At 39.7% G+C, this 26688-nt stretch overlaps 1 protein-coding gene across 3 annotated transcripts in view; it reads left to right on the top strand.

Annotated features, from left to right (window-relative positions):
* The window catches only part of Dgki (diacylglycerol kinase iota), a 402899-nt gene that overhangs the window by 269254 nt on the left and 106957 nt on the right, over positions 1-26688 (top strand). For 2 of the 3 annotated variants that reach the window (XM_090333371.1, XM_090333370.1), the window contains one exon: positions 3547-3609. The exons of the other annotated variant lie outside the window; for it this stretch is intronic. In XM_090333371.1, coding sequence (XP_090189497.1) covers positions 3547-3609 — 63 coding nt within the window. The remainder of the gene's footprint in view (positions 1-3546; positions 3610-26688) is intronic. 3 annotated transcript variants of the gene reach the window in all.

Below are 26688 nucleotides of genomic sequence, written 5' to 3'. Positions count from 1 at the left end.
GCACCACTTCCTAATGCAATTCCTTGTACTTGGCTGTGAATGTGTTCTAGGAAGTTTCTCAGCTCAAAACTTCCCAAAGGGGACAGTTGTGTCCCCAACATAGCAACCTCAAGCCCTGTGAGAGACTAGTGCAACTGTGAAAAGTAGGATACATTTCCCTTGTCAAAAATTAGTTCACAAATCTTCAAAACCAATTCATATTTTATTAATGCACACAAAAAACTATTGTTCAACATTACATGGAAAGCTGGGCATGGTGGCAGATGTCTATAATCCCAGCTATGAAGAAGGCAGCGATAAGAAGATTTTGAGTCTAGCCTTGAGAAACCAGTCTCAAAACCAGAATACAAACAAAAGAGCTGGTGGTGCAGCTCTAGTCTTAGCATGCTTAGCTGGTATATGCTACCCCCTGAGCTCAGTCAACATAACGGTACAACAAACAAACAAACAAATGGTACAACAAGAAATCAGTGTATTTGGAGAAGATCAGTCAAAGAGCATATTTTCTAAATGAAGACAAGAATCTAATAAGACTTGTCAGGGAAATCTCAGTTTCATTCACTGTGATCTTATTCACACTCTGAAGTTGGTTGGAGTGTTGGTATTTCCCTAAAAAAATCCCTTGTTTTGAAATCTAACCTCCTTCATGACATTTCTGAGTCACCTTAAAAGTGGAAGATCATTTTGCCTCTAAAATGTCTTCTTCAACTTGCTGGTACTCGTAGCTCTTCTCTGTTTCGGCCATCAAGTAAAGTTGACTGTTCTAAGAAAGAAAGAGATACTTTAAAAGATAACATTTCATTTCCCACTTTCCTTTCTTAATGCTTTCCCTCCTTTATTCCCATCCTTGTCTTTTATTTTAAAACTAACACTCTTTCATCTTCTTATCTTCTTTCTTCCTAGAGGGGAACCAAGCTTTAAAATGTCTTTAGAGTTTTACCTGGAAGATTGTGTGTGTGTGTGTGTGTGTGTGTGTGTGTGTGTGTGTGTGTGTGTGTGTCCGTGTCTGTGCCTACATCTGTGTTCGCACTAAGGTGAGGGTAGCTGTTCAATTCCTATTAGGGTCCTTTGCATGGAACTCATTTCAGTGTGAGGCTTACCGTGGTTGATATCGTTACCTTGTTATCTCACACTTCTCAATCTGCCATTAACTCTTTTTTTTTTTTGCCAGTCCTGGGCTTGAGCTCAGGGCCTGAGCACTGTCCTTGGACTTTCTCAAGGCTAGAGCTCTACCACTTGAGCCTTCAGGCTTTTTTCTATGTATGTGGTACCAAGGAATCGAACCCAGGTCTTCATGCATGCTAGGCAAGTACTTTAACCACTAGGCCAAAGTCCGGGCCCCATGCCATTAACTCTTCCATTTGCCTTTCCTCCTCATCACCAACATGAGTCTATTCCCTCCACGTCTATATGGATGGAGTGTCCATCCTCTCATTGACCATTCCCTGGACCCTGGAGTCATCTCTCCCTCCTCCACTTCTGCACATCCAGCAGACTAGCTAGCACATTTTTCTCAGCACATTTTTAGTTAATCTCTTAAATCTAGAACTCTCACACCCTCTATACTGTGCTAGTAAAAGAGCTCTTGTTGAAGCCAGGGGCTGGTAGGAAAGGTTATGAGACTCTTCACCCCAGTTAATCAACACAAATATAGAAGTGGAGCTGTGACTCAAGTGGTAAAATACCAGCCTTGAACGAAAAAAGTGAAGGGATAGAGTCCGGGCCCTGAGTTCAAGCACCAGAACCAGTACAGTCAAACAATAATTAGCTTATGGTGAAATGTGGTATGAACTTCTTTTTAGCAGTAATTCCTAAAATAGTCTCATAATTTATTTTCCTGCTGTCCCTCTCTCTCCTGCTACTGCCTCTCTCACCATCTGTTTTTCCAAGATAGGAGATAGAAAGGCTTTGCAGGCCTTTTAGACCATTTCCTTCTTCATCTTCATTTCCTGTACTCCAGGAAAAACCACCATTGCTGAGCAGTGACCTGTCCACTTTGTCTTCATGCTTGTTTAGCTGTTGAATGCTGTAATTACAGAGACTTCCACCTCCACTTTTCATATGTGTACCCTGCTCATTTCGCAAGACTCCACTGAAATATGACTTCCTCTAAGCATCTTCTGTCGAGTTCTAGTTCTTAGATGCCCTTCCTGGTATTGCCACAGCCCTCTCCATTGTGACTGTCTCACCGTTTATCAAGATAGTAGGTTGCTCATCCACTTGGCTCTCCTATCTGCTCCAGGAGAGCCTAGGGTATTTCTCTGTGGGTTTCCAGGGCCTGCTATCCTTGGAACACAGTTATATGGTGAATCAGTGACTCACAAATGGATCCAATTTCCAATACTATCTCTGCCACATTTCTCAGAAACTGTGACTGAAGTAACAGAAATCGAAAATGTCACAAATCTAACAATATTATGCTTGGATCATATTTTATTAGATGATAAATGTTGAATTATTTTAAGATATGGCTCCCAGAGATAGCCAGAGTTCCCATAAGAAATAGTTCAGGACTAAGCTTTCATAATATCACTCAATCTTCACTATGAAAAAAAAAATTCTTAGCTTCTAATCCCATTTTCATTAAAATAGAGACTAAAACGTTCCATTACTTCATTGTGTATTTACAAGCTCTGAATAGGCCCAGGAGTGTAACTTACTTTATCATGAAATATGAATCTAAAGGGAATATGAAACTCTGGCATCTTTTACCTAAAAGTTGATAGAGGAGATTTCTCTGGGTTTGTACCCATAGGAACATGGCAGTCAGACATATTTAGCTATGTTCTCTATGGCAAGGAACCTCTGCTAGAAATCAAAGTACAAGGGAGATCTTTAGCTTTCTGTTACCCTTCAATTCACTAGCAATGAACACTTGAATGGAAAAGTTGCTGGTTTTTATCCCAACATAAGATTTCTAATTTAGCAGAGAGATCTGAGTGTTAGACCTCTTGCAGGTGCAAACTGTTCAAATAAGACCAGAGAGGACAATGATGGAGAGTCGACTGGAGAGTTGAGGTATGGGTGGTTTTGATTTTGGACTCAGCGTCTGAGGAAATTTCTCTTCACATGGATGAGGTTCAGCTTTCTTGGCAAGACCTCCGGATCTCTTCCAAAGCCTTGATTGTTGAGCTGAAGGAAGTTTTGTTGCGTGCCTCTTTTGATGATGTCTTGCCTTGGGGTGCCAGCCTTTCTGTAGAATCTAGGAGTCATGGAAGCTAGGTGAAAAGATTGCATCAAGCAGGGTCTAGCAGGTGCTTTCTGCAGCCCGTCTTCCAGCACTGGTCCCGCCCTGTGGTCTGTGGCTTGCCTGGACCCAATCCCTTCCGTGTGTCCTGTTGGCTTTGTTGTTGTCACTGGCTTTTTTGGATTATTTCTGTGGCTGGCTTGATTTCCACCCCCCTTCCATTTCTTTTCAGTCACTGTTAGTGATACGCTCATTTAATTTCTGTTTAAACTTTGTGTGTCTCTTTTCTCTCCCCGGCTTGGTCCTTGTCTGTCCACGCTGTCCTGCTGTCTCCGCTGCTCATTCCCTGCTGCCTCTAGCATCCACCAGGTGCAAGCTGCCGACCTGCGGCGCGTGTCCGCCCCACCCGGGTCCTTCACCATGTGAGTACAGTACCATTCTCTTTTTACATTTGGTGTCCAACCTCCTCTTCTCCTCAGGGATGCTTCCTCTCCACAGGCCTGCTGCTCACACAGAGACGCCAACTCACTACAAGGGCACTCGTGTCCCCCTTTCTGATCTGAAAGGAAGTTGTGGAGTTTTTGATGCTCTCAATGGCTCCATCCTCTTAAGAGTTGGCAGCGTTACGTGTTGATGAGACACTTTCAGGCCCACGGGTGCATGGGCTGATATAATATTCTAGGTTATGCACTGGTTTGTGGGAGAAGGTTGACCATATGAAGAGAGAGACCATGCGAGTACTTGTAACTCAGGGGTGAGTTGGAGGGAGTGCTTTCAAGTGTGTGATTTATGGAGTAACTCTTACATTTTGTGTGCATGTACTGGCATATTAATGGGCTGAGAATTCACAGATTGTTATCTAGTTAGAAAAATGTATTTGAATGCATAGGAGTTTTATGCTACAGGTACACCTGGATATTATATTTTTCCTGATAAGGGCAAACAATTTTATTTTCATTTATTTATTTATTTAGGATGTTATTTGGGGGAGATTTTAGTGCTATTTTTTCCCATGGTCTTTCTCTCCTATGGCTCTGTATGCTTGTAATAGGTCATAGACTGGGATATAAACTCAGGCAACTTGGCTTCAGATTTCAGGCCTTTAATAATTTGCAGTTTTACACGTTTCGTTTTATTGTGCCGTAGACTTATGGGATGTTATATATAGTAAGTATTGTTCCATTTACTTATGTCCTCATAACAACATGTGAGAAATCATGCTATGTAGAATATACTTATCTAACATTTATTAGCTTCTAGAATTATCCTTAGTTAATTGTGCATAGGGTTTTCAATTCCATGTGTCAGTTTCTAAGTACACTGCCACTTTCTCAGTGTCTCCCGTCAGCATTCTCCCCAATCTCTCCCAACCCCACCCATGCCCTCAACTTAACTAGTTCCCTTTTCATGGATGAACGTTAAACCTTTCACATACTGTTACATGTGCTTTAGATATGTATATGGTAGCTAATTTCCTCTCTCTGCCACATGATGAGGTCATATGATCTATGGTGTGCATGTGAAGACTCTGATTTCAGAAATGTTGAATAAGTTCCCCCGTATTCCAAAGCTAATAAGTCATAGACTGAGATTCGAATTCAAGTAATTTGGCTACAGAATTCATGCTTTTAATACTGTATAGTCTTGTCCCTTTCATTTATCAGGTTCCTATGTACTCGTTGAGGCTCATTTGAGTGAGTACCACTGCAAAGAATTCTTTCTTGATTCTAGGAGTCATAATTAATTATGTTCTGTCTGGAGTTCATTACTGATAAATCTATTGTAGTTCTTAAAGTTCAATTTGGTATTCATTATATGGACTCTTCCTTGGTATCTAGAATACTCATTGACAATACGTTCCTATGAATCTTTGTGTCTCTAGCCCTGCTCATAGGTCTTAATACAAAGTGTTGTGAAATCAAGCAATATTTGGTTAGTTGACAGAATAAATAAACAGAATACATATATAAATAAAATGATGTTCACTGCAATGTAGTGATTAGTTATCTAAATCTTACTTATAGTCTTCTCTTAAGGAAGAGATACACACCACACACACACACACACACACACACACACACACACACACACACACACACACACTTTTGCTGGTCCTGGTGCTTGAACTCAGGGCTTGGGAATTGTCCCTGAACCTCTTTGTGCTCAAAGCTAGCACTCTGCCACTTATGCCACAGGGATACTTCCAGCTTTTTCTGAGTAGTTTATTCGAAATGTGTCTCATGGACTTTGCCCATGCTGACTTCAAACCATCATCCTCAGATGTCAGCCTCCTGAGTAGCTACTGGCATGAGCCACTGGTGCCAGGCTTCAAGATGTATATTTATTGAGAAATATTTATTTTGCTATGGGTAGAATCAAACACTGTTTTGGATGCATGTGTAGTGGTATTTTTCATGCATGGAGCTTATAACCGAGCTGTCTAAAATCAGTATGGAAATAACATTTCATTTCCAATTTGGAGTTTGAGCAAAACCTCTTAGTTGGTGTGAGTCGCCAATCAGGAATCCTGTCTTGGGGGGGGAGGTCAACTTATTCCATATGAAATCTTACCTGCTTGCTTCCTGGGCAGGAAGGAAGAGGAGGAGGAAAGGGAGAGTGCAGACTTCTGGTATAAGAGCAAGAAGTGGCCCTGGAAATCACTATCCTGATGTAGGCTTGTGGAATCCATCTTTAGAACACTTTGGACAGGTCTTAGCTGCTTTGGCATCTGACTGGGTCACTACCCATTTCATTATAGAGGAAAGGGGTGGTGGCTTCCTCTGTGCTGGTCTAGTCCAGGTGGTCAGGGGCTTTGCTTTGATCAGAACTTGGAGCTTGACTTCCCACTGTCTATAGGAAGAGGAAAGTGTTTTAATTTCATCTACCCACTGACTGTCTTCTGGGGTCTGCAGAAAAAGGAAGGGTGTTATTCCTATCTAGACTTTTCCCTTCTTGTCTCCTTCATAGCTGCCTGTTATTGGGTGTACCATTTCCTTTGTCTTTCCCTCATCAAAATGAAATAATAGGATCCATTTATACTTAGTCCCTCCCTACCCATCTTCCAGCAAACACTTGTGTGCTTACTTCAGATACCAGGTACTCTAATGGAGACTGAAGATATAGAGACCAGAAAGCTAAATTCTGCCCTAGTGACATGAATGCAGTAGGAATAGGCCTAATTGAGTTGCCTAAAATCCAATTATGAAACAATATGTCGAGCATCAAAAAAGAGATTCTGGTTTCTCCATCCATATAAATGACCTTTTACTAAGCTTTGGTTACATGGGCTTTTATTTAATTGGCACTTAAAACACATATGCAATAATACTGGCTTTTCTGCTAGTCCATTCCTATGACTACCACCTTAACCAGGAAACAGATCAGCTTATCACCCTGACAATTCTACCTTCTAATCTACTGATAATCATTTCTCTCTCAGTGCTGAAACTCTGCTAACCAGTATTCAGAATTCACATAGAAACCGCACAATCTGCAGCCCATTTTAGCTGCTTTCTTTGACTCACCGTAACATCATTGACATTTATCTATGCGGCTACATGAATGAATCATTTGTTGATTTTCATTGCTGAGCTATATTTATTAATTGTATGGGTATTCCCCTGTGTTTTTACGTCTACCTACTGCAGACCATCTGGATCTTTTCTAGCTGTGATTGTGAGGGAGCTGTTCTAACACTGATGGACAGGTAGTATGTAAATACAACTTCTGTTGCACATAGATGTCTATTATTCTAGTACTGTAGTTTGTTGAAAAGATTATTTTTATTCCATTGGGTTGCTTTTCAATTTCTCAAAAATAAAAATTAATTGGATGTTTACACACACAAGTATCTTATGGGTTTCTATACTATTTTGTATTGTGTTCTATGTGTTGATGATTTTGATGCCTTTATGTTTTGCAATCAGGCAAGTTTATTTCCACAAATTTATTCTCCATTCTCAAGCTTGTCATAGGTATTTGGATTCATCCTTTTATGCACATTCTTAGAATCAACTACTTTGTCTGAAAAAATACTACTAAGATTTTAGCTGAAATTGCATTAAATCTGTAGACCAGATTGGAAAATATATACATTTTCATTGTATTAAAACCTCCAACTTTGGCCAGGAGTGTAGCCTAGCATGCACGAAGCCCTGGGTTTGATTTCTTGGTACCACATACACAGAGAAATCCAGAAGTGGTGCTGTGGCTCAAGTGGTAGAGCACTAGCCTTGAGAAAGCTCAAGGACAGTGCCCAGGTCCTGAGTTCAAGCTGCAGGACTGGAAACTAGAAGATCAAAATCTCCAAGTCATCAATGCTGTATGTTTCTCCATTTTACTGTATGTTTCTCCTCCTCTATCATTTAGTAGTTTTCAACAAGCCAATTTGTAAATACTTTCTTAGATCTGACTCTACCTATTCCTCTTTTTTGTGAAACACTTTAAAAATAGCCATTTTGAATTTCTCATTGAGTGTATAAAGTATGTGTTCTTCTTTTTGGTTCTAGTTTGGTTGTGCCATTCAGATTTCCTACACAGTAAAATATCTGTGAATTGGAGTAATTCTCTTTCTTATGTGAATACCTTGTATTTATCTTTTGCAATCTTTCCTCAGCTAGGATTCCTATAAGAGGCTGAACACAGGAGAGAATGGACATTTTTGCCTCACCTCCGATGTTACAGGGAAACATTCTCTTTGTCACCATTATACTGATTGTTAATTGTAGGTATGTCAAAATATTTCATCAGCATAGCTGGAAATTATCAGGACATTATTTGTTCTTGAAATCTTTGTTAGAATTTGACAGTAAAACCATGCGGGATTTACGATTTCTCCTTCAGTACTGTCTTAACTATAGATTTAATTCCCAGGAATTTGATCAGTAATTATCTAGCTTACATTGGCTGGGATTGGTGGTTTGTAAAATAGTTGTACAGTATTTATGAAGAGTTTAATCATTTTGCCTTAGTGGGTAGCTAATGTATGCAGAATTCATGGTAGTATTTTCTTATCTGTTCAATGTTTTTGGCATCTGTAATGATAGTGTCTTCTCACTCTCTCCCTTTTCTCTCTCTCTCCCTCCCTCCCTCCCACTCTCCCTCCATGTTAGCAATTTGTATCGTTTTCAGATTTGTTGCTCTCCAATAGATATTCATCAGTTTTATTGATTTTTTTTGTAAGCCCTGACTTTTGGCTTCAGTGTTGTTTTTTTTTTCATTTTTTTTTCTGTTTGCAATTTGATATCTACCTTTCATTAGTTCCTTCTTTTTCTTGTTTTGAGTTTATTTTGTTGAACTGCCATCCAGCCCTCGCCCCCCACCTCCAGTTCTTTAAGATCAAAGTTATTCATTTGCTTTTGTAGGCAATTAATTTAGCTGAGATTAGGCCACAAATCTGAGCACCCTTTGCAGATTCGTGGCCACACTATTAGCTTTCTTTTCATTGCTTTTCCATGATCTTTTATCTGCCTGGCCTAGTGTGTTCATACCATTCACTGGTAGGGGACTGGGCAGGATCTACCATGTAGTTCAGTTTTGAAATCATGATATTTGGGATTTCATACATATATTTCCAACCCAGAGACAACTGCCCCCACCCTCATCACTAAACAGCTTTATCTTGTGATTTTGGGTTTCTCCCTACCTTTGATCATCTCAAATACTTTCTGGCTTTGTATTCTTGTTTGGTGGTACTGGGACTTGAATTCAGGTCTTTGTGTTAGTCAAGTATTCTACAACTTGAGCCATATCCCTAGCCCTATTTGGTTTTAGTTATTTTTCATTTAGGGTCTGAGTTCTTACCCAGGGCTGGTCTTGGACCATGATCCTCACACTTCTCTTCTGTGGAGCTGGGATTACAGGCATCTACTATCACATATGGTCTTATTTGCTGGCTTTCCGTTAGCCTTTCAGTGGGAAAACTACAGGTTTAGTTCCTTCCCTCAGTCACCTCCTTCTCATAATGGTGTTTGTTTCATGTGATAAAAAAGAGATACAATAGAAAGATAAAGGTAAGCAATGATAGCCAGTTGCACAGGAAAGAAACATCCCTGATTTCTACTATTAGCAATTTTAGACATCTGAATACCTTTGTCACTGTGACCAGCGTGGGGAAGATTGAGTGCTGAGATGTGAGGAAAAAATGAGAAGAGAAATAAAGGAGGAAAGGCAGAGATTTCCCCAGTGTCTCAGCATTGCAGGGGTTTTCTTTTTTGAACTCCGCCCATAGCCTAGGGATTCTCCCTGCTGGCTCCTGGGCTCCGGGGCTGTGTGATGTGGAGTCCTGGACAGGATCTTTCAGAGGCAGGGAGGCAGGGGATCACACCAACAGTGGGATGGCAGTTCTCACCATGGTTTCTGTCCCCATTCTTACTATTCTGCTATTACTTACTTTCCAAACTCCTCAACAAGCTACTTTATCAATTCTATCTATGGCTATACTCAATGGGAAGTATACAATACCCAGATCCACATCTTCTCCAGGCCCTTCCAAACACAGGACTAGAGTTTTACACTTACTGCACTACTCAGTGAGTCCCAGAGCCAAAATCAGCAAAGCAACAGTGCAAAGACCAGTGCACTTCACCTGCCCTCAGAGTAGTATGCTACATGTCATATCCATCTTGCATGGCAGACAAAATTCAAGCATTTTACAGGGAATGGCCCAATACTAAATTGTGTATGTTTGTACATTACCTGAGGGAGGGCAGAGCTCAACCTATATCCCAGGGGAAATGCATACATTGTCCTATTTGGCTTTCTTGAATAGGATTGAGAATTCCAAAATCATTTTTAGTAAATGAAGGCTCCTTGGTAATGGGAGAAAGCAAGCTAATTTTTACTGCAACAGCACAGGAAATGTTTTTAATATGCCAGTCTTTTTAAAGGTTCTATGTCTAGTTGAGGTTAAGAATTTTTATTGTTCAAAAAGTAAAGATACAGACCTAGAGAACCTTCCATCTTCATGATGGAAGTGAACAAACTAGCACCAGGTTGTTGAACATGGGTGTACTTCTGGCCCAGGAAGTAAACTTGTGGATTCTTTGAAGTGACTGCTGAAACTCTATAATTCTCTTCTCCAACTAGAGACCTCAACATTTTTGTCCTAACAAATTTTCTTAAATTTGTGCCATATGTTATAAAAAAATCTGTTTATTTGATACTGACCCTGTAATTAGAAAACACAACTTGAAAAGTTTTTCCTTGTCCTTTCTTCTATAAACTCCAGTGTACCACAACCTAAATTTATCAGGAAGTAAACAACAACAGCAACAACAACAAACCACTGCCAAAGTAAATATCTGCATGGATGCCTTTATAAGCCACAAAGCTTTCCTCTGAGGGAGTTCAGACATTGCCAGACATGGTTTGATTCCATGATTAAAGCAAATGCACAAACGTTCCTGAGTGCCTCAAGATGAATGGCAGTTGAGCTTTTAGATGTGTGCTTCATGTTAGGGGTGTTAAATGTAAGATCCAGGTCCAGACTTGTGGATTATTATACATCAGTGCTAGAATCTCTGAGCTATGAAGCCCTGTCTGGTTTATAGATTATAATTTTTTATAGCAGCTTAGAATTAAAAAAACCAGGGGGCCGGGAGTTTGGCCTAGTGGTAAAGAGCTTGCCTAGCATGCACAAAGACCCGGGTTCAATTCCTTGGTACCACATACTTAGAAAAAGCCGGAAGTGGTGCTAAGGCTCAAGTGGTAGAGCTCTAGCCCTGAGAAAAATCCAAGGACAGTGCTCAGGCCCTGAGCTTAAGCGCAGGACAGGCAAAAAAACCAAAACAAACAAACAAACAAACAAAAAAACAGTTTTGAAGATACCAAAAGGGCTAGGTACTCTATTGTAGTTAGGTTTGTTATTCATACTTCTTTTACTTTTTTTATATTTCTATGTGATGATCTCTCAGATTAGAGGGATTTCTTTTTAATTTTCTACATTTCCAGATTGGTTTTTAATGAATGAACAATATTTTTGTAAAAGTAAAAAAAAACGCAAAATGGGTCCTGCAGTTTGGCTTAGTGGTAGAGAGCTTGCCTAGCATGCATGAAGACCCACGTTCGATTCCTTGGTACCACATACATAGAAAAAAGCCAGAAGTAGTGCTGAGGCTCAAGTGGTAGAGCTCTAGCCTTGAGAAAGTCCAAGGACAGTGCTCAGGCCCTGAGTTCAAGCCCAGGACTGGCAAAAAAAAAAAGCAAAACGATTTTTTTTAAGAATGGCAAAGAATTTGCATGTTCATAGAATGGAGAGAAATACTTTAGTCCTGAACCAGATTGTTCAGACCCTGGAACACAAAACTATTTACTCTCTTAACTTCTACAGGAAAAAAATCTAAGCTTTGCTCATCTTTAACTTTTCCTTCTTCTCTCTCCCCAGACACTAGCATTTTCCACAGTCTTACTAGTGATTTCACTTCTACTATCTACAGATTCCTATCAGTCTTCCTTTTTCTCTTTGCCAGTCTTCTCTGCTGTTGCCATAAACAAATGCACTGAATGGAAGATTTGAAAGAGAATAGCTATTTCTTATTCCTCTCTTATTATTTCCAGTCTGAAGCCTATATTGCAACTCAGACAAGAGTTTCATTTTTCATTGTTGTGCGATGTGAGCTGCCCCAGTGAGTTCCTGTTTCTGCCAGAGCTTCATCCCACTCAGAGAGATCTTAGGGACATCAAGAAAAGCAGCAGGTCTCTGACTGGAGCCGCAAGATAGAATACAAGTCTCTGATTGGAGTATCCCCTTCACTCCGGTGGCAATGTGTTTACATTTTTGAGCAGTCCGTGGAGCCCAGTCCCGTGTTTGTCTGGGCAGGAGTGGGGCTGATCGTGCTGTCGTTTGGTGCTTCCATTTGAAAAGATACTTTTTAAAACCACAGCAGACTCTTGGGATTCCCAATATCTCTGAAGTTCTTTTATGGTTAAATTTCAGGGTACAATCCCATGAGAATTTCCCCAGGAGGCTCTAAACACAGAATATGCATGGCTTATTATGGGGCATGGCAGATTAGTTCTTGGTCCTAGGTACTGAGCAGGAGGCTAAATCCTGTCTTGCTTAGGTAAACTTAGTTTAACGTCTTACTATCTGCAAGAACCCAAGTATGAATTACCTACATGAACATGTAGCATTGTGATCAACTTAACACCCTGATAAATGCAGTGAAAAGAATTTTATTCTCATTCTGTAGATGAGAAGATTACGACAAGAAATGGAAGGAACATTTGCTTGCGAGCAGTACTGTATAAATTGACAATGTTTGGTTTAAAAGTCAACGTCTACTTTGAAGATAGCATTTAAGCCTTTCAACTGAACCTTCCACACAAACTCTCTTCATTTTCTTTCCTGTGTGCAAAACAATTTTACATACAGGATTTATGTATTCTAATCAAACCCTGCTACGTAAACTTTAGAAAAATTTGGGGGTTTGAGTAGCTTGGAATTCACTTTTGAGCATTTCAAATGTGCGAATCTTTGGTGTTACTGGGTTTGAAGTTCAAGTGTTATCATAAGAAAAAAAATTCAGAATGACACTCAGTTAAAAATAAATCCTAGCAGAGCTAAAGAATTTAGAATATCTTTTAGACGTGTTAGCAGCGGAGTTCTGTCTAAAACAGGTTTATCAGGAAGGTTGGTGCCTGCTTCTCAGCGCACAATGTTTTGTGTTCTTCTCATAGCAACACAGCACACTTACATAACGGCACCAACCAGTAAGCACTGCCTACACATTTAGAATTATTTCTTGTTGCTCTTAAGATTTATTTTTGATGCATTATTCATGTCTGAGTAGGTGTGCAGAAAGTCTTACAACTCAGCACTTTCTGCAGAATAAAAGGTCACTTGAAGAGTGAAGCAAGTATTTGCGGCTGGCTTTGTTAGTCTGTGGAGGATGGGCAGTCCTTGTCAAGGTGAGATTTGAGGCAAAGAAGAAAAGCTGGAAGGAGAAAGAGTTTCCCTAGATGTTCTGTGGTAGGGAAAAAGGAAGGAAAAGAATTTATTTTTTCCAGTCCAGGGGCTTGAACTCAGGGTCTAGGCAATGTCCTTGGGTTTTCTCAAGTCTAAAGCTCTACCACGTGAGCCACAGCACCACTTCTGGCTTTTTCTATGTATGTGGTACCAAGGAATCAAACCCAGGTCTTCGTGCATACTAGGTAAGCACTCTACCACCAGGCCAAACTCCCAGCCCTCGCTTGCTCTTCTTCTACCATTATATAATTTTTTTTTGTCTTGAACTCTGGGCCTGGGCACTGTCCCTGAGCTCTTCAGCTTAAGGTTACCACCCTACTTCTTGAGCCACAGCACCACTTTTTTTCTAGTGGTTAATTGGAGATAAGAGTCTCATGGTCTTTAGTCCCCTGGCTGGCCTTGAACCTTGATCCTCAAATCTCAGCCTCCTGAGTAGCTAGGATTACAGGTGTGAGCCACCACACAGACCTTATAATTTCTTTTTGTAAACACAAATTATAGTATTGTGAATTATTTTCAGTGCCTTAGGACAAAGTGCCTCAGGACAGCATCAAGTCTGAGAGGAAAGTACAGTCAAGGTTGGTTTCCCAGTCCTGTCTCCTTGGCTCCAGGATGGCTGTCTTTCCCAAATCTTCATCTGGTCTTCTCTCAGGTTATGTTTGTGGCCAAATTTCTTCCTTTGTTTGTGTGTGACTGTGGCAGTACCTAGGCTTGACATTCAGGGCTTAGGTGCTATTCTTTAGCTTTTTTGCTCAAGGCTGGTACTTTGTCATTTGAGCCACAGCTCCACTCTGAGATTTTCTGGGTGGTTTACTAGAGATAAGAGTCTGGGGCTGGTAAGGCTGGGAGTTTGGCCTAGTGGTAGAGTGCTTGCCTAGCAGGCACGAAGACCCAGGTTCAAATCTTTGGTACCCCATACATAGAAAAATCCAGAGGTGGTGTTGTGGCTCAATTGGTAGAGCTCTAGCCTTGAGAAAGCCCAAGGGCAGTGTTCATGCCCTGAGTTCAAACCCAGGACTTCAAAAAAAAAATAGAGTCTTGGGCTGGTTCCCAACCAAAATCCTCAGATTTCAACCACTGGCATCAGATAGTAGTCTGATTATATTAGGATCACCCTAGTGATTTCTTTTAACTTAATTATGTTGCTAAAGACATTATCCTCAAATGTAGTCATGTCCATGAAGACCTGTGGGTTAAAACTGAATCATACCAGTTTTGGGAGAATACAACTTAGTGCAAAGGACCACGAAACAGAATACATTTTAGGGGTGTGTGTGTGTGTGTGTTTGTGTACATTACAAGTTGTTTGAATATTGACCTTTGCTTATAATATTAGTCTTAATAATTTAATTCTTGAGAATGTTTATTTTTAAAGGGCATAAGGGGAATTGAAATTACCTTTTACTTTTAGTTAGATTTCCAATATTAATTTTATGAAATACAGTAAGGTTGTTGACTTCTTTGGCTCAGAATTTATTTTTTCTAAATTAAAGTAGCTGAGCAATATGTTCTTAAAATTTTTACTTCAATCCTGAAATCCCAAAGCATTACCATAATGAAAAACACAGGAACACAAGCAGTTTAAGTGGAAAAGAAAGGGTACTTTTGCTGGCCTTCATGAATAAACCATGTACTTAGAAATGGCTACTTTACCCCAGAAACAAAGTCTAGATTGTTGTTAATGTATTTGTTGAATTTAGAGAAGAAAAATAGAACTGTTTCTTAACTGACTTTAATACTGTAATAATAACCTATTATTTTCTGATGCAGAGTGGGAAGAACAAATCAACAGCAAAGAAATCTAGACACTTGTTTTAAGTGTTTTAGGACTGTGTTTATGTTGGGTTACTTTGCTATAGTGACAATGAATTGCAAGGTACATTTCATTTGTGAGTTTCAATTTAATTATATCAATTCAGTTGAGCTTTCCTCATCTGTCATAACACTTTGAAATACTTGTATGAAATGAAAAGTCTACATTTTAAAAGGCATAATAAGAAAATCTTTGTTGATGCTGCATTTAATTAATCCCTAGAATGCATCACCACATTTTATGTCAGAAAATGAACATCTGAAAATGAGTTCTGTGGGTTCCTAAGTTATGACTAACACATTTGACTAAAATAGAAATGTTTTTGGAAGCATTATGAATAAAACAAAAATGCCAAAGCTTTGTCCTACAGAGACTTACAGTTTCCTTGATTTACTCATAATTAACTGTTTGTATCTTCCTTTTCTCAAAAGAGAGATGAATTTATATCCTCCACTTGGGATGTATCTTTTGGCCTAATGATATTTTGTCACTTCGACAAAGCTAAATACTTGTATATTTCCTGGAGAGAATGTTATTGACTGACAAACACATTAGGATTCTGCCCTTGTAAAGATGTGATCCACAGCCAAGGAGGGGCCTGGGGGGGCGGCAGTGGCTCACGCCTGTGATCCTAGCTACTCAGGAGGGTGAGATCTGAGAATCAAGGTTCGAAGCCAGCCTGGACACAAAAGGACCTGAGACTCTTCTCTCCAATTAACCTCTAGGAAATGGGAAGTGGGGCTTGGCTCAGGGACAATACCCAGGGCCAGAGGTAGGACAGTAGCCTTGAGCTGAAGAGCTCAAGGACAGCACCCAGGCCAAGTTCAAGCCCTATGACAAAAAAAAAAAAAGATGGGATCTATTTATGTGAGAGATGAAAGAGATGGACACACATAAGTGCCCCCAGGGGATTGTCACATACTATTATGACATCACCAGTAAAACCTTCTTTTGCTTCCTTTTCCATTTTTCTCCATTTCTGATATTACTAAAGTTATCCGTATTTATTGTTTTTCAGTCATCATCTAAGTATCCTATTATTCCATACTTAAAGTTATAGTTTATGACAGTCCCCCCAATTTTGCTATTAAAATTTGCAATAGTTATAAATAGCAATTCAGTAATAATTATTATTGATTAGCAATTGATGTACGACTTTTACCAGTTCCATTCTGGAAATGTGTCATTATTGTGTTCATCCTTTCATGGACCAGTCAGAAATTAGAACAAGATGATAAGGAGTCTCCACAAAATTAGCAAACATGGCTGAGCAGGAAAGGTAGGTCACGTTAAAGGAATTGGAAATTCTCTCTTCTTTTGGATTTCTGATGAAGAAATATGGACTAGGAGGAGATTCTGGAGGACTCAGGTTGATCTGGCTGTGGGTCAGTGAATAAGAATGGGAAGTCATTTCTCTCCAAACCCTAGCATAGCTCAAAGAATTCAGGACTTCAGCAAACAATTCTCCACCTAGAGAAGAGAAATGATTCAAAACAAACAAGATAAAAGTAGTAGTTACCACCAATTTAGCCCAAACTAATTTTCTAAATATTTTCTTTCTCTAATACTCAGATTTTTGAAGATGGTATAGATCATTTTATGTGGAAAGCAAAAGAAAATATTTCTTATATAATGTTATTTATTGTCAGGCTAATATATACGTCTTATTTTCTTCATCTAGAATAAAATGAGTCTATTTCCTAGGAGCACAGATCTCTCATACCATTTGCACAGTTAACTTACAATGGGAACACATGTTGTAGCCCATACATTCCATTCTTTCCTGGCCAAATTGTGTCACAGTGTTCCCTGAGATAGGTATATCCATCGGTCTTCCACTATAATCACAGTTCCAGAAGGAGGCTAACTATATAAAGAAAGGAGGTTTATTTAGAAGCTAAAGGTCCAAACAGCATGACTCAGGCTTTGGTGAAGCCTCTGGTAGCTGGATCATTACCAGTCGGGTGGCAGTGGCAGGTGTATGAGGACATAGCATACAGAAGTGACATCACATACAAAAAGCAGGCAGGAGAGCCAGAAACCTGCAATTGTTTTCAAGGACAGCAACCCTGAGTGATCTGAGGATTCCTTCTAGCACTTGCTAGAGCCCATCTCCTCTCACAGCCATATCAAAGGCCAAATCTTGACATAAAGCCTATGGAAAATAATGACCAGTCATCTGACAGCCATGTTTGTTTCTACTGCATTACTGCTTTCTGATTTTGTCTAACTGCTTTGGTTCGGTGTTTTGACTTCCAAAAATTCTAAATTCTTGATTCTGTTCTTTTGTGTGTCAGGGGGGGGTCATGGGGCTTGAACTCTGAACCTGAGATCTGCAGCTCAAGGCTACTTCTCCACCCCTAGAGCCACAGCCCCACTTCCCCTAGGGATTAATTGGAGTCTCCAGGTCTTTAGTACCCAGGCTGGCTTTGAACCATAATCCTCATATCTTAGCCTCTTGAGTAGCTAGGATTATAGGAGTGAGCCACCATGCCAGCTCTGACTCTTTTCCTTTTGGCTTATAGATGTACCAAATGTTCTAATTTAAAACTTATTACTGTCTATGTGGTGCTTATTTGTAAAAACACACCACACACACACACACACACACACAAAGGTTTTAATGTTAAGCAGATGTACTCACTCCAGTGTCACTTCTGGATTTATTGATACATGGAGAAACTAGAGAAGGGACACCTGACAGCAGCTGTAAGCCCAGTTCCAGTATCCTTCCTGACGCGTTTGTAAGGCTGTACCTGGTTTTTCCTGCAAACTACAAAAGAAAATCATAACACTTTCTCTACATTCCTCCCCAGTATATTTTCAATGAATAATACATTTATCAATTGAAAACAAAAGCTGGATACTAAAACCATTTGAGAAGGTAGCTCACATGAAGATTTTGAGCATATAAATACCGTGAGGCATCTTTACCTTTTAAATAAGTAGATATTAAAACCTGGAGATGAACATGTGTACCTCTTTGAATACAGGAGACCTAGAGTTGTTCTGATGCCTTGAAAACCTTAATTTCTGTCTAATTTGCGCAAGTCAAGGACTCTTCTTTCCATTGGAAGTAATGATAAAGGGATTTTCCTTAAGACAGAGTAACAGAAGAACTCTGTGTGCTAGAAGTACTTCAGATTAGCATTTTATGGAAGAGGCTTTAGACCCTTTTTAATAACAAGGAAGCCAGTATTACATGAATTTGTTTGTCATTATGGAAATTACTTTCTCAATATGACAGAAGACATAGATTAAATTTGTATGTAGCATGCTGATGTCGGGACTTAAACTTAGGACTTCACACTCTTACTCTGTTTTTACTCTACCATTTAAACTTCTCTTCCGTCTTTGGTTTTTGCTGGTAAATGGGAGATGGAATCTCAGGGACTTTTCCACTTTTCAAGGCTGGCTTCGAAATGAAATCTTTCAGTTCTCAGCCTCTTGAGTAGCAAGGATTACAGTCTTGGTCCACTTATGCCCAACAATGGATTGCATTCTTTACTTGTCTCCATCTCCAGTGTAGGTTCATGCCAGTGCCCTGCATGCACAGATTTTCCTACAAAAATTCATATTCCTTCTATCTTAAAATTCCCCTATGTTGGTTCTGCTTTATCTTTCACCTGCATTTGTCTAGTGGTTATCTCTTTGAGCATGGAAAAATATGTAAAAAAGTTTGAGGGATGATTTGAAGATATTTTTATCAAAGATGGAAGTCTCTAGTTGGCAACCAAATAAACAGCAGGGAAGGGGACTCCATTACAGGTAGGAATACTTTTCTATTGAAAGGCCAGCCAAAGAATTTACTCTGTCTATGAAGGGAGTACCACAGGATGATATGTAGGCATTAAGATTATTTTAGGTATTGGTGTTAGTCCAAGGAGTTGATTTTTCCTTTTATAAATTTTTAAACAAAAAAAATCATCTTCAAGTAGTTGTGTACAAAGGGATTTCACTTCAATGTGACAATTTATGAGTGCAGTGTAACGCCATCAGTGTCACCCCTCCATTGTTCTTTCCTTTCTCTGAACCAAGTCCTGTGGGCTAGTTTCCATTCTGGCCATGGATACATAACACAGGTCATTCATGATTGGATGAGGTAAGAAATGTAGACAGCTTTTTTCCCCCTATGGCAATATTTGAACAGTCGATAACACAGGTTGAATATCTGCCTCATATGTAAACATATCTTGGAAGATAGAAGAAAAGAAGAATTGGATGTTTTATCCTTGAAGAGCTTATGGTTTACCTAGTAGAAGGAAGCAAATCAAATATTATATTGTGTGATGAAATTTTCAGGTCTAGAAGCCCAGTTAGTCCAGGAATGAGATTGAAGTTCAGTCTGTAGGGGATTCAGTGGAGGGAACAAAGAAGCAGTGATATACTGAAAGTTCTTCAGAGAAGAATTAATTGCAAGGGGAAGAATGTAGGATAGAGCAGGACACTAATAGCTCATGCCTGTAATCTTATCTATTCAGGAGACTGAAACTGAGAATCAGCTTCCAAGCCATCATCCAGGGAAGAAAGATCCATCAGATTCATATCTTCCATTACCCACCAAAAAAGCTTAAAGTGGAGGTGTAGTTCAATGCCAGCCTTAAACAAGCAAAGGGAGAGTACCTAGGTCCTGAGTTCAAGCCCCCAGTAGGGAGTGGATAGGACTGGGAGGGAGAAGAAGAAGGAACTACTTACTAAAAGTGTAGCTGAGAAACTTGGAAGAGTGTTTTGAACTGAAATCTGAGAGAAAAGAACTTCTGGGAGCAGAGTTAAAACCCAGTGTGGAATGTTGAGATGGGTGAACTAAGGATGCTGACATGTGAACTGAACGTGTGAAGTCAAGGAAACAGAGAAAGTGAGGATAAGGTACTATCTAAGGAGAGGACTCTGTGATCGTTCATGGTGATTGGTTGGCATGGCTCCAAGAGGGAAAGTTTCCAGAATAAGCTGAAGGAGTCAAGGATAGTTGGACACACACACACACACACACACACACACACACACACGTGTTTGTGAAACATCAACCAGGTTTTTGGCCCATTTCTTGTCCTTGAAAGCAAAAATGATGTGTTTGTTCTACTTGTCTAGAAACCTGCCGAGTTCACAGAGCCAAAACTCTGTTGTTCTTAACCTCTGTTTCCCCTTTATGTGCCTTGAGCATGATACTGAGCAGAACAGGCAGCCTTTAAGACCATGTGGCCATTTACTTAATAGCATCGTCATTTCTCACACATTTCAAATGCATCAGCATTTATTATACATTTCCATAGAAGCATAAAACCATTCAATACAATTTGTATGTAGAGATCTTCAGAAAAATCTAAATATTAAGTGTTATTTCAATCCCTATCATCAATGCTTCTTGATATATTATTCTTACCATCTATTTTTAATCCATCAGCCATCAAGTTAGCACTTTGTTTCTTTGATTTGGGTTTAGAGTTTGTACTTAAAATTTGCACACTGATTTGCCATTATTTGTTGTGACAGATGAGCTCTGTGACTTAAAACCTACTACTCACCAAAGTAGAGTAGAGAGAGCTGGTGGCTCACGCCTGTAATCCTAGCTACTCAGGAGGCAGATCTGAGGATCGTGGTTCAAAGCCAGTGAAGGAAGGATAGTTTGTGAGACTTATCTCCAATAAACTACTCCGCAAAAGCCAAAAGTGGCACTGTGGTTCAGGTGGCAGAGTGCTAGCCTTGAGCACAAAGAAGCTCAGGATAGCAGGCTCTGAGTTCAAGACTCAGGCAGAGAGGGGCTGGGAAGAAGGGAGGAAGGGAAGGAGAGAGAGAGAGACAGGGGGAATTTTCAGTTGCTTAAGGCAGTTTGAACAGAAAGTATACCACATATCCATTCTTTTAAGATCTTATAGGAAAATCTGGTAGAAGATCTGTATTGAAAATTAGTAAGCCATAATAGCATTTTCGTCATCTCAGCAATGGAGGTCTTAAAGACTAAGAATTTACTGGAATGAATAGCCCATAAAGATTTTCCCAGAAAAACACCAGGTAGTTTGATCATGTGACTACCCAGTGCTAAAGTGATTGTGGTTTATTCTTCTCAAGATTCAAAAACTGCTGTGAGATTTATTTATATTCCTGAGGTATTATTTTCTATGCCAGGCAGAAGACAATTGAACGATGAGTATTCTGTTTGACTTTGACAGGTGTCAGAAACTCATTTTAAATTTCTTTTTCAGAACCCTTAATTCTACTTGGTTTTATCGATAACATGTTTTATGTTTTATTTATAACATAGCCTCCATGGCTTTGTATAGGTTATTTTCAGTGGCAGCTCAAAAATGTAACTGAACAGTTTCAAAGAAGTTGCTAAAAGAAAGTATTGATGGTAATGACATTTTAATAAGGCTCTGCTATAGCTGATGTGAGAACGTACTGATGTTTAGGGTTTAGGGCTATTTAATTGGAGAGCTAGTAGTCCTGAAATGGATGTTTTTTTTAGGTAAGGTCATCTACTTGATATGAGTCCTTTCTTTTTTCCTTTGGTTTGTGGGAATCCTACTAGCGGTAAATGCAGGAGAATGAGCATACATCAGTAGATGGACCTCCTTTTTCAGAGATCAAAGGGCAGAAATGGACAGCCCAATCACAGTTCCCTCTGGGCTCAGAAAGAAAAGTCACTGGACAGCATCTCCAAGAAGCTCCAGAACCAAAATATACCCAAGCCCCAGGGCTAGATAAAAATCATATAGGAATTTGACTTGTTCACTTTTTGTTTTACCGGTAGTCCATAGACATTTCTTGTCAACAAACATGGATAAGGTGCTATTTTTGGCGCTGGAGTTGCAAAGAAGCAAGGAGAAGAGAATCTTTCGTGTGGGGAATTCACACAAGCAATTAGTATTGGAATCATAGTTTGTTTGTAACATAATGGCCAACCCCAGTGGATATTAAAGATTCATTAGAAACTCACTTTATTACAGCTACATTATGATTAGGCTCTCATACTTGTGTTACCTGGAAGAATTTTAGACAATTTGTTATGGTTATTGAGTCATACCCAGGGGAAGAAAGAAGGAGTTGTGATGCTTTTATGTCTTGTAAGGGAAAACCAACTCTCTCTCTAACAAATGTCTTGTGAAATTATGATTCCTCATAAAACCAATAAATTTACCCAGTGAGGATGTTGTATATTGAACCATTTATATTAAAAAGATAGTTACAAAATATAGAATAATTCTTTAACTTTAAGGGTCTGTTGCAAAAAGCAACATACAGAAGGATTTATATTCTTAATATTAAGTAAAATATCTGCCTTCTTTTTCAGGAGAGAAATGGCTACATGATTCTAAGTCTTGTTTCTCTACAGATTCTCAATATGTTAAAGTCTGCTACTTGATAATTCCAGTTGCAGCTCTAGTTTCAACTATAGTATTATGTAGGACTAAATTTTTTTAAATTAGGGCTAGCTTAGTGGTAGAACATTTGTGAGACCTTTGGTTCTGTCCTCCTCCTCATCTTCAAAAGAAATTGACTTGTAGAGAAAGCATTAAGGTCCAATAATAGTAGTAATGGAAAATAATATTTTTGAAGATTTCCTGTTTACCAGGACTAAGGTGACTGCCATATGCGCATCATCTCATTCGGTGCCCAAATTCCTAGTGTTTGTCCCATTGGAGGTCAGAAAATGGCTAAGGAGGATCTTTAGAGTTCACAAAATCAAATGTAAATTAAATGATAAACGTTTGCATAGGAACTAAGATATTTTTTTCTGATTATACCTCTTTACCTACTTTGCTGTATTTTCTGAGTATGAGAGGGTACTGCTCCCAGATAATTTATGTTTTTCAATGACAGAAGGACTAGAGGTGTCAGAATGTGGTGCAAGGGAACCAAAGTCATAAATGTGTCTCTCCTTCCTCCAGGACAGCAGACCTTCGCAAAAAAACAATCCAGTGAGAACCTAAGGCTTTCATTAGGCTGAGGGAAACTGTTCAAAAAACAGTTGGTCTAGTGTGGGGGTTGGGAGAATAAGAATATGGGGGGGATTTGAATGGAATGAACTGTAATTCTGCACAGGGACAATTGAAAGGAATCATAGAACAACGTCTATGAAAGAGAAGTCTATGGCAAGAGTGAGGTGTAAACCAAATGGAAGCGAGCAATCAGTGGTGAGAAAGGCAGGGTGACTCTCCCCCTTCCCTGTACCACTTCAAGACAACAGGTGTGCACTCTATGGAGAAGAAAAACAAGGAATTCTTGGAGAGAGACCTCACTCCCTGTGACCTGGGGTGGGGGCATTTGGGAATGAAGTCCAGAGACATGAAGTTCTTCCCTATGTGGGGAGCTCAGATGCAGTGATGCAGAAGAAATGAGTGGGGCGAGGTTGGGTTGAAGCCACAGAACGAAGTTCACAGATTGCTGAATCGCTTCCAGGACAGCCAAGTGGCTCCATGGCAGTCAATATGCCAATAGCCTCAGGTACACACTTGGCTTGGAGGCAGATTTGTTTTCACTTAGGTTGTTAGTCTCTTCTCTGCTCCGCTAACTTCCCTGCAAAATGTAATTTTAGAAAACTAATGGTGATGCTATTCCCCAGACTCTAAAAGAAGAGCTTTGTCATCATCCACCTTTAGCCAGCCATTAATAGGACACTAATGTATTTTGACATGAGGGCAGAGAATTGAATTCCTTGGCTTTCATTTAATCTCTGCACTCCATCCCCCCCCCCCCCCTGTATTTTAGCTGTCTGCTTTGGAGTTACTAAATAGCTTTGTAAGAGACAAGGTGGGAGGAGATCCAGGGGTATGACAGGTCACCAGCCAGGCCAACTTCCCTCAGTTTGCTGTCAGCATTGTCCTCAACCATCCCAGCATGAGCTCTCAGTCGTCCCTGACATCAGACAGCAGCACAAGTTTTCAGAATAATTACTGCAATTATATTGGCTAATGTCTGTTGGGCATTTACTACACGTCAAGCATGTTGCCAAAGAAGGTCCCATGTCCCGACTTCCTGAATTCTCACCCTGTCCCTGTGAGGCATTTTCCTTGTGAGGAAGCTCAAACCCTGAATTTCCTAATTAACCAGCAACTCCAAGAACTCCAAATCCAGTCAAGCCAATTAAGAGCCTGAATTCTTTTATTCAGCTTTTGAAGTTAGAATGTAATTTTATCCAAAGATAAAACCATAGGAAGGGGTAACAATGCTCAAAAGTCATGTACTCATTACCTTATGAAAATAACTGTAACCCCTCTATATATCACCCTGACAAATAAAATAAAAAAGGGTACACCAAAGTTGCATATATTTTCATTTTTAAAAGTCATGACTAGACATATGAAGATTTTGAACTACATTTTTTCTTGTGTATATTTTTATTTGTGTTGCTATGATGTATCCACGATTATTACAAAATTGAGACTCTATCAAGAATAAGACATGTTTATTCAAATACTCTATCCCTACTGCTTTTTTGAACTTCACAAGTTTGTACAAGGGAATTATACATTAACATCTCCATCCTTCAATTATTCTCCCCTATATTCCTTCTCCTCAAACTTAATTCCTATTTCCCAATTCTTTTGTCACCTATGTACATTGAGTGTCTGGCTGTATTGTTCCTCTCTTCTGCTTTTCATTCTTGCTTCGAACTACTTTGCCTCATTCACCTTTATAGTTCACAAAGGAATTAGATGATGAATTCCCTGGTTTGGAGATGGGCCCAACTGGGGTAACCTTTGATAGAAAACAAAAACACTGGGCAGCTTAGTCACAAAGCATTGGTTTAAGAAAGGTGCTAACAGTCGGGTAAGGTAGCTGGATATGTTGTAGGTTATTGCATTTTATTTTATTTGGTGAACTCAGGGCCTGGGAACTGTCTGTGAACTCTTTTGCTCAAGGCTAGCACTCTATTACTTTAAACCACATCTCCACTTCTGGTTTTCTGGTGGCACATTGGAGATAAGTCTTACAGACTTTCCTGCTCAGGCAGGCCTTAAACTACAATCCTCAGATCTCAGCCTCCTGAGTAGCAAGGATTGCAGGTGTGAGCCACTGGCACCCAGCTTGTTATAGGGCAGTAAGAGGTGAGCTGACAGCAAGAGGAAGGTGGATTGGTAAGAATGTTAAGTGCTTGTTAGTAAGAATCCATTTTCCTATTTTAAGTAGCTGGTTATTCCAGAGATGAAGTAAAAAGATATGAATTAATTAGGGACCTAAAATTCTTTATGTAAATGGAAGGTCCTCTGTTATCCCTTGTATGTCCCCTGGATGCCCAGAGAAGACTGGCGAGAGTCAGAAGACAATCATGGGAATCTTGGAGGTAGAAGCAAGTGGACAGGGAGCAGATATTGAGACAGGTGATTCACATGGGGATATTCAAAGGCAGGAGAGCTTCTGCCAATTGGGAATGGGACTGGTCTGCATCCTTCTCTGAATCCTGTTTCCCACCTGAAAACTGGTTCCTCCATGAGGCCTCTAGGCTCGCTACCTCTAGTCCATTGGAAAACTCAGCGTCATTAGCTGTGCTGTTGTCTGGAAGAATGGATGAGTAGAACTCATTCAACCTTGCTTTCCTCTTCTCCCATTATTTCTCCTTATCTGCTAAGTTAGCTTGACAATATTTGCTAATTTCGGTCTTTGGAAATCACTTGAGTGAACTTGGAAAGTCAGGAATCAGGTGCCTGGATGCCCAGAGAAGACTGGCGAGAGTCAGAAGACAATCATGGGAATCTTGGAGGTAGAAGCAAGTGGACAGGGAGCAGATATTGAGACAGGTGATTCACATGGGGATATTCAAAGGCAGGAGAGCTTCTGCCAATTGGGAATGGGACTGGTCTGCATCCTTCTCTGAATCCTGTTTCCCACCTGAAAACTGGTTCCTCCATGAGGCCTCTAGGCTCGCTACCTCTAGTCCATTGGAAAACTCAGCGTCATTAGCTGTGCTGTTGTCTGGAAGAATGGATGAGTAGAACTCATTCAACCTTGCTTTCCTCTTCTCCCATTATTTCTCCTTATCTGCTAAGTTAGCTTGACAATATTTGCTAATTTCGGTCTTTGGAAATCACTTGAGTGAACTTGGAAAGTCAGGAATCAGGTGCCTTTATTTTTCTTTTGCCAGTCCTGGACTTGAGTTCAGGGCCTGAGCTCTGTCCTTGGACTTTTTCAAGGCTAGAGCTCTACCACTTGAGCCTCAGCACCACTTCCAGCTTTTTTCTATGTATGTGGTACCAAGGAGTCAAATCCAGGTCTTTGTGCATGCTAAGGCAAGCACTCTACCACTAGGCCAAACTCCTGGCCCTGAGATGACCTTATTTTGTCAGGAAGTACCTGGATAGAATCTTCTGCATTCATGTTGTTAAATACTAAAAATTGCTCCTGACCACTCACATCTAACAGTGTTTTTATTAAAACTTTTTATTGACACTGAGTTTTTGCATCATATTTCACATACCATGTTCTACAAACAAGTATTCAAGAAAAAAATCTCTATATCCAATCACTGGCACATAAATTTAAGAACATAATTAAAATTAAGTAGAGTCTTTATATGTCATAAATCACATATCAATCCATACATCAATTTATGTCTATAGAATATCTATACTGTCATAGACCTATCTGTCTATATGGGTATATATATCTCCAAATTCCTATCAATGACCTTGAGTAATGGAGTATTGAGTAATCCCTCTTGTACTGTTTGCATCTAAAATCCAATATCAAGGAGACCATATATTTTTGTTTCTTTCATCTTGTCTT

The sequence above is a fragment of the Megascapheus bottae genome, chromosome 5 (genome assembly GCF_031878675.1).
Source record: "Megascapheus bottae isolate mThoBot1 chromosome 5, mThoBot2.hap1, whole genome shotgun sequence".
Taxonomy (NCBI): Eukaryota; Metazoa; Chordata; class Mammalia; order Rodentia; family Geomyidae; genus Megascapheus; species Megascapheus bottae.
The sequence above is the reverse complement of the archived record's forward strand: the minus strand, read 5'-3'. Positions and strand labels throughout refer to the sequence as shown.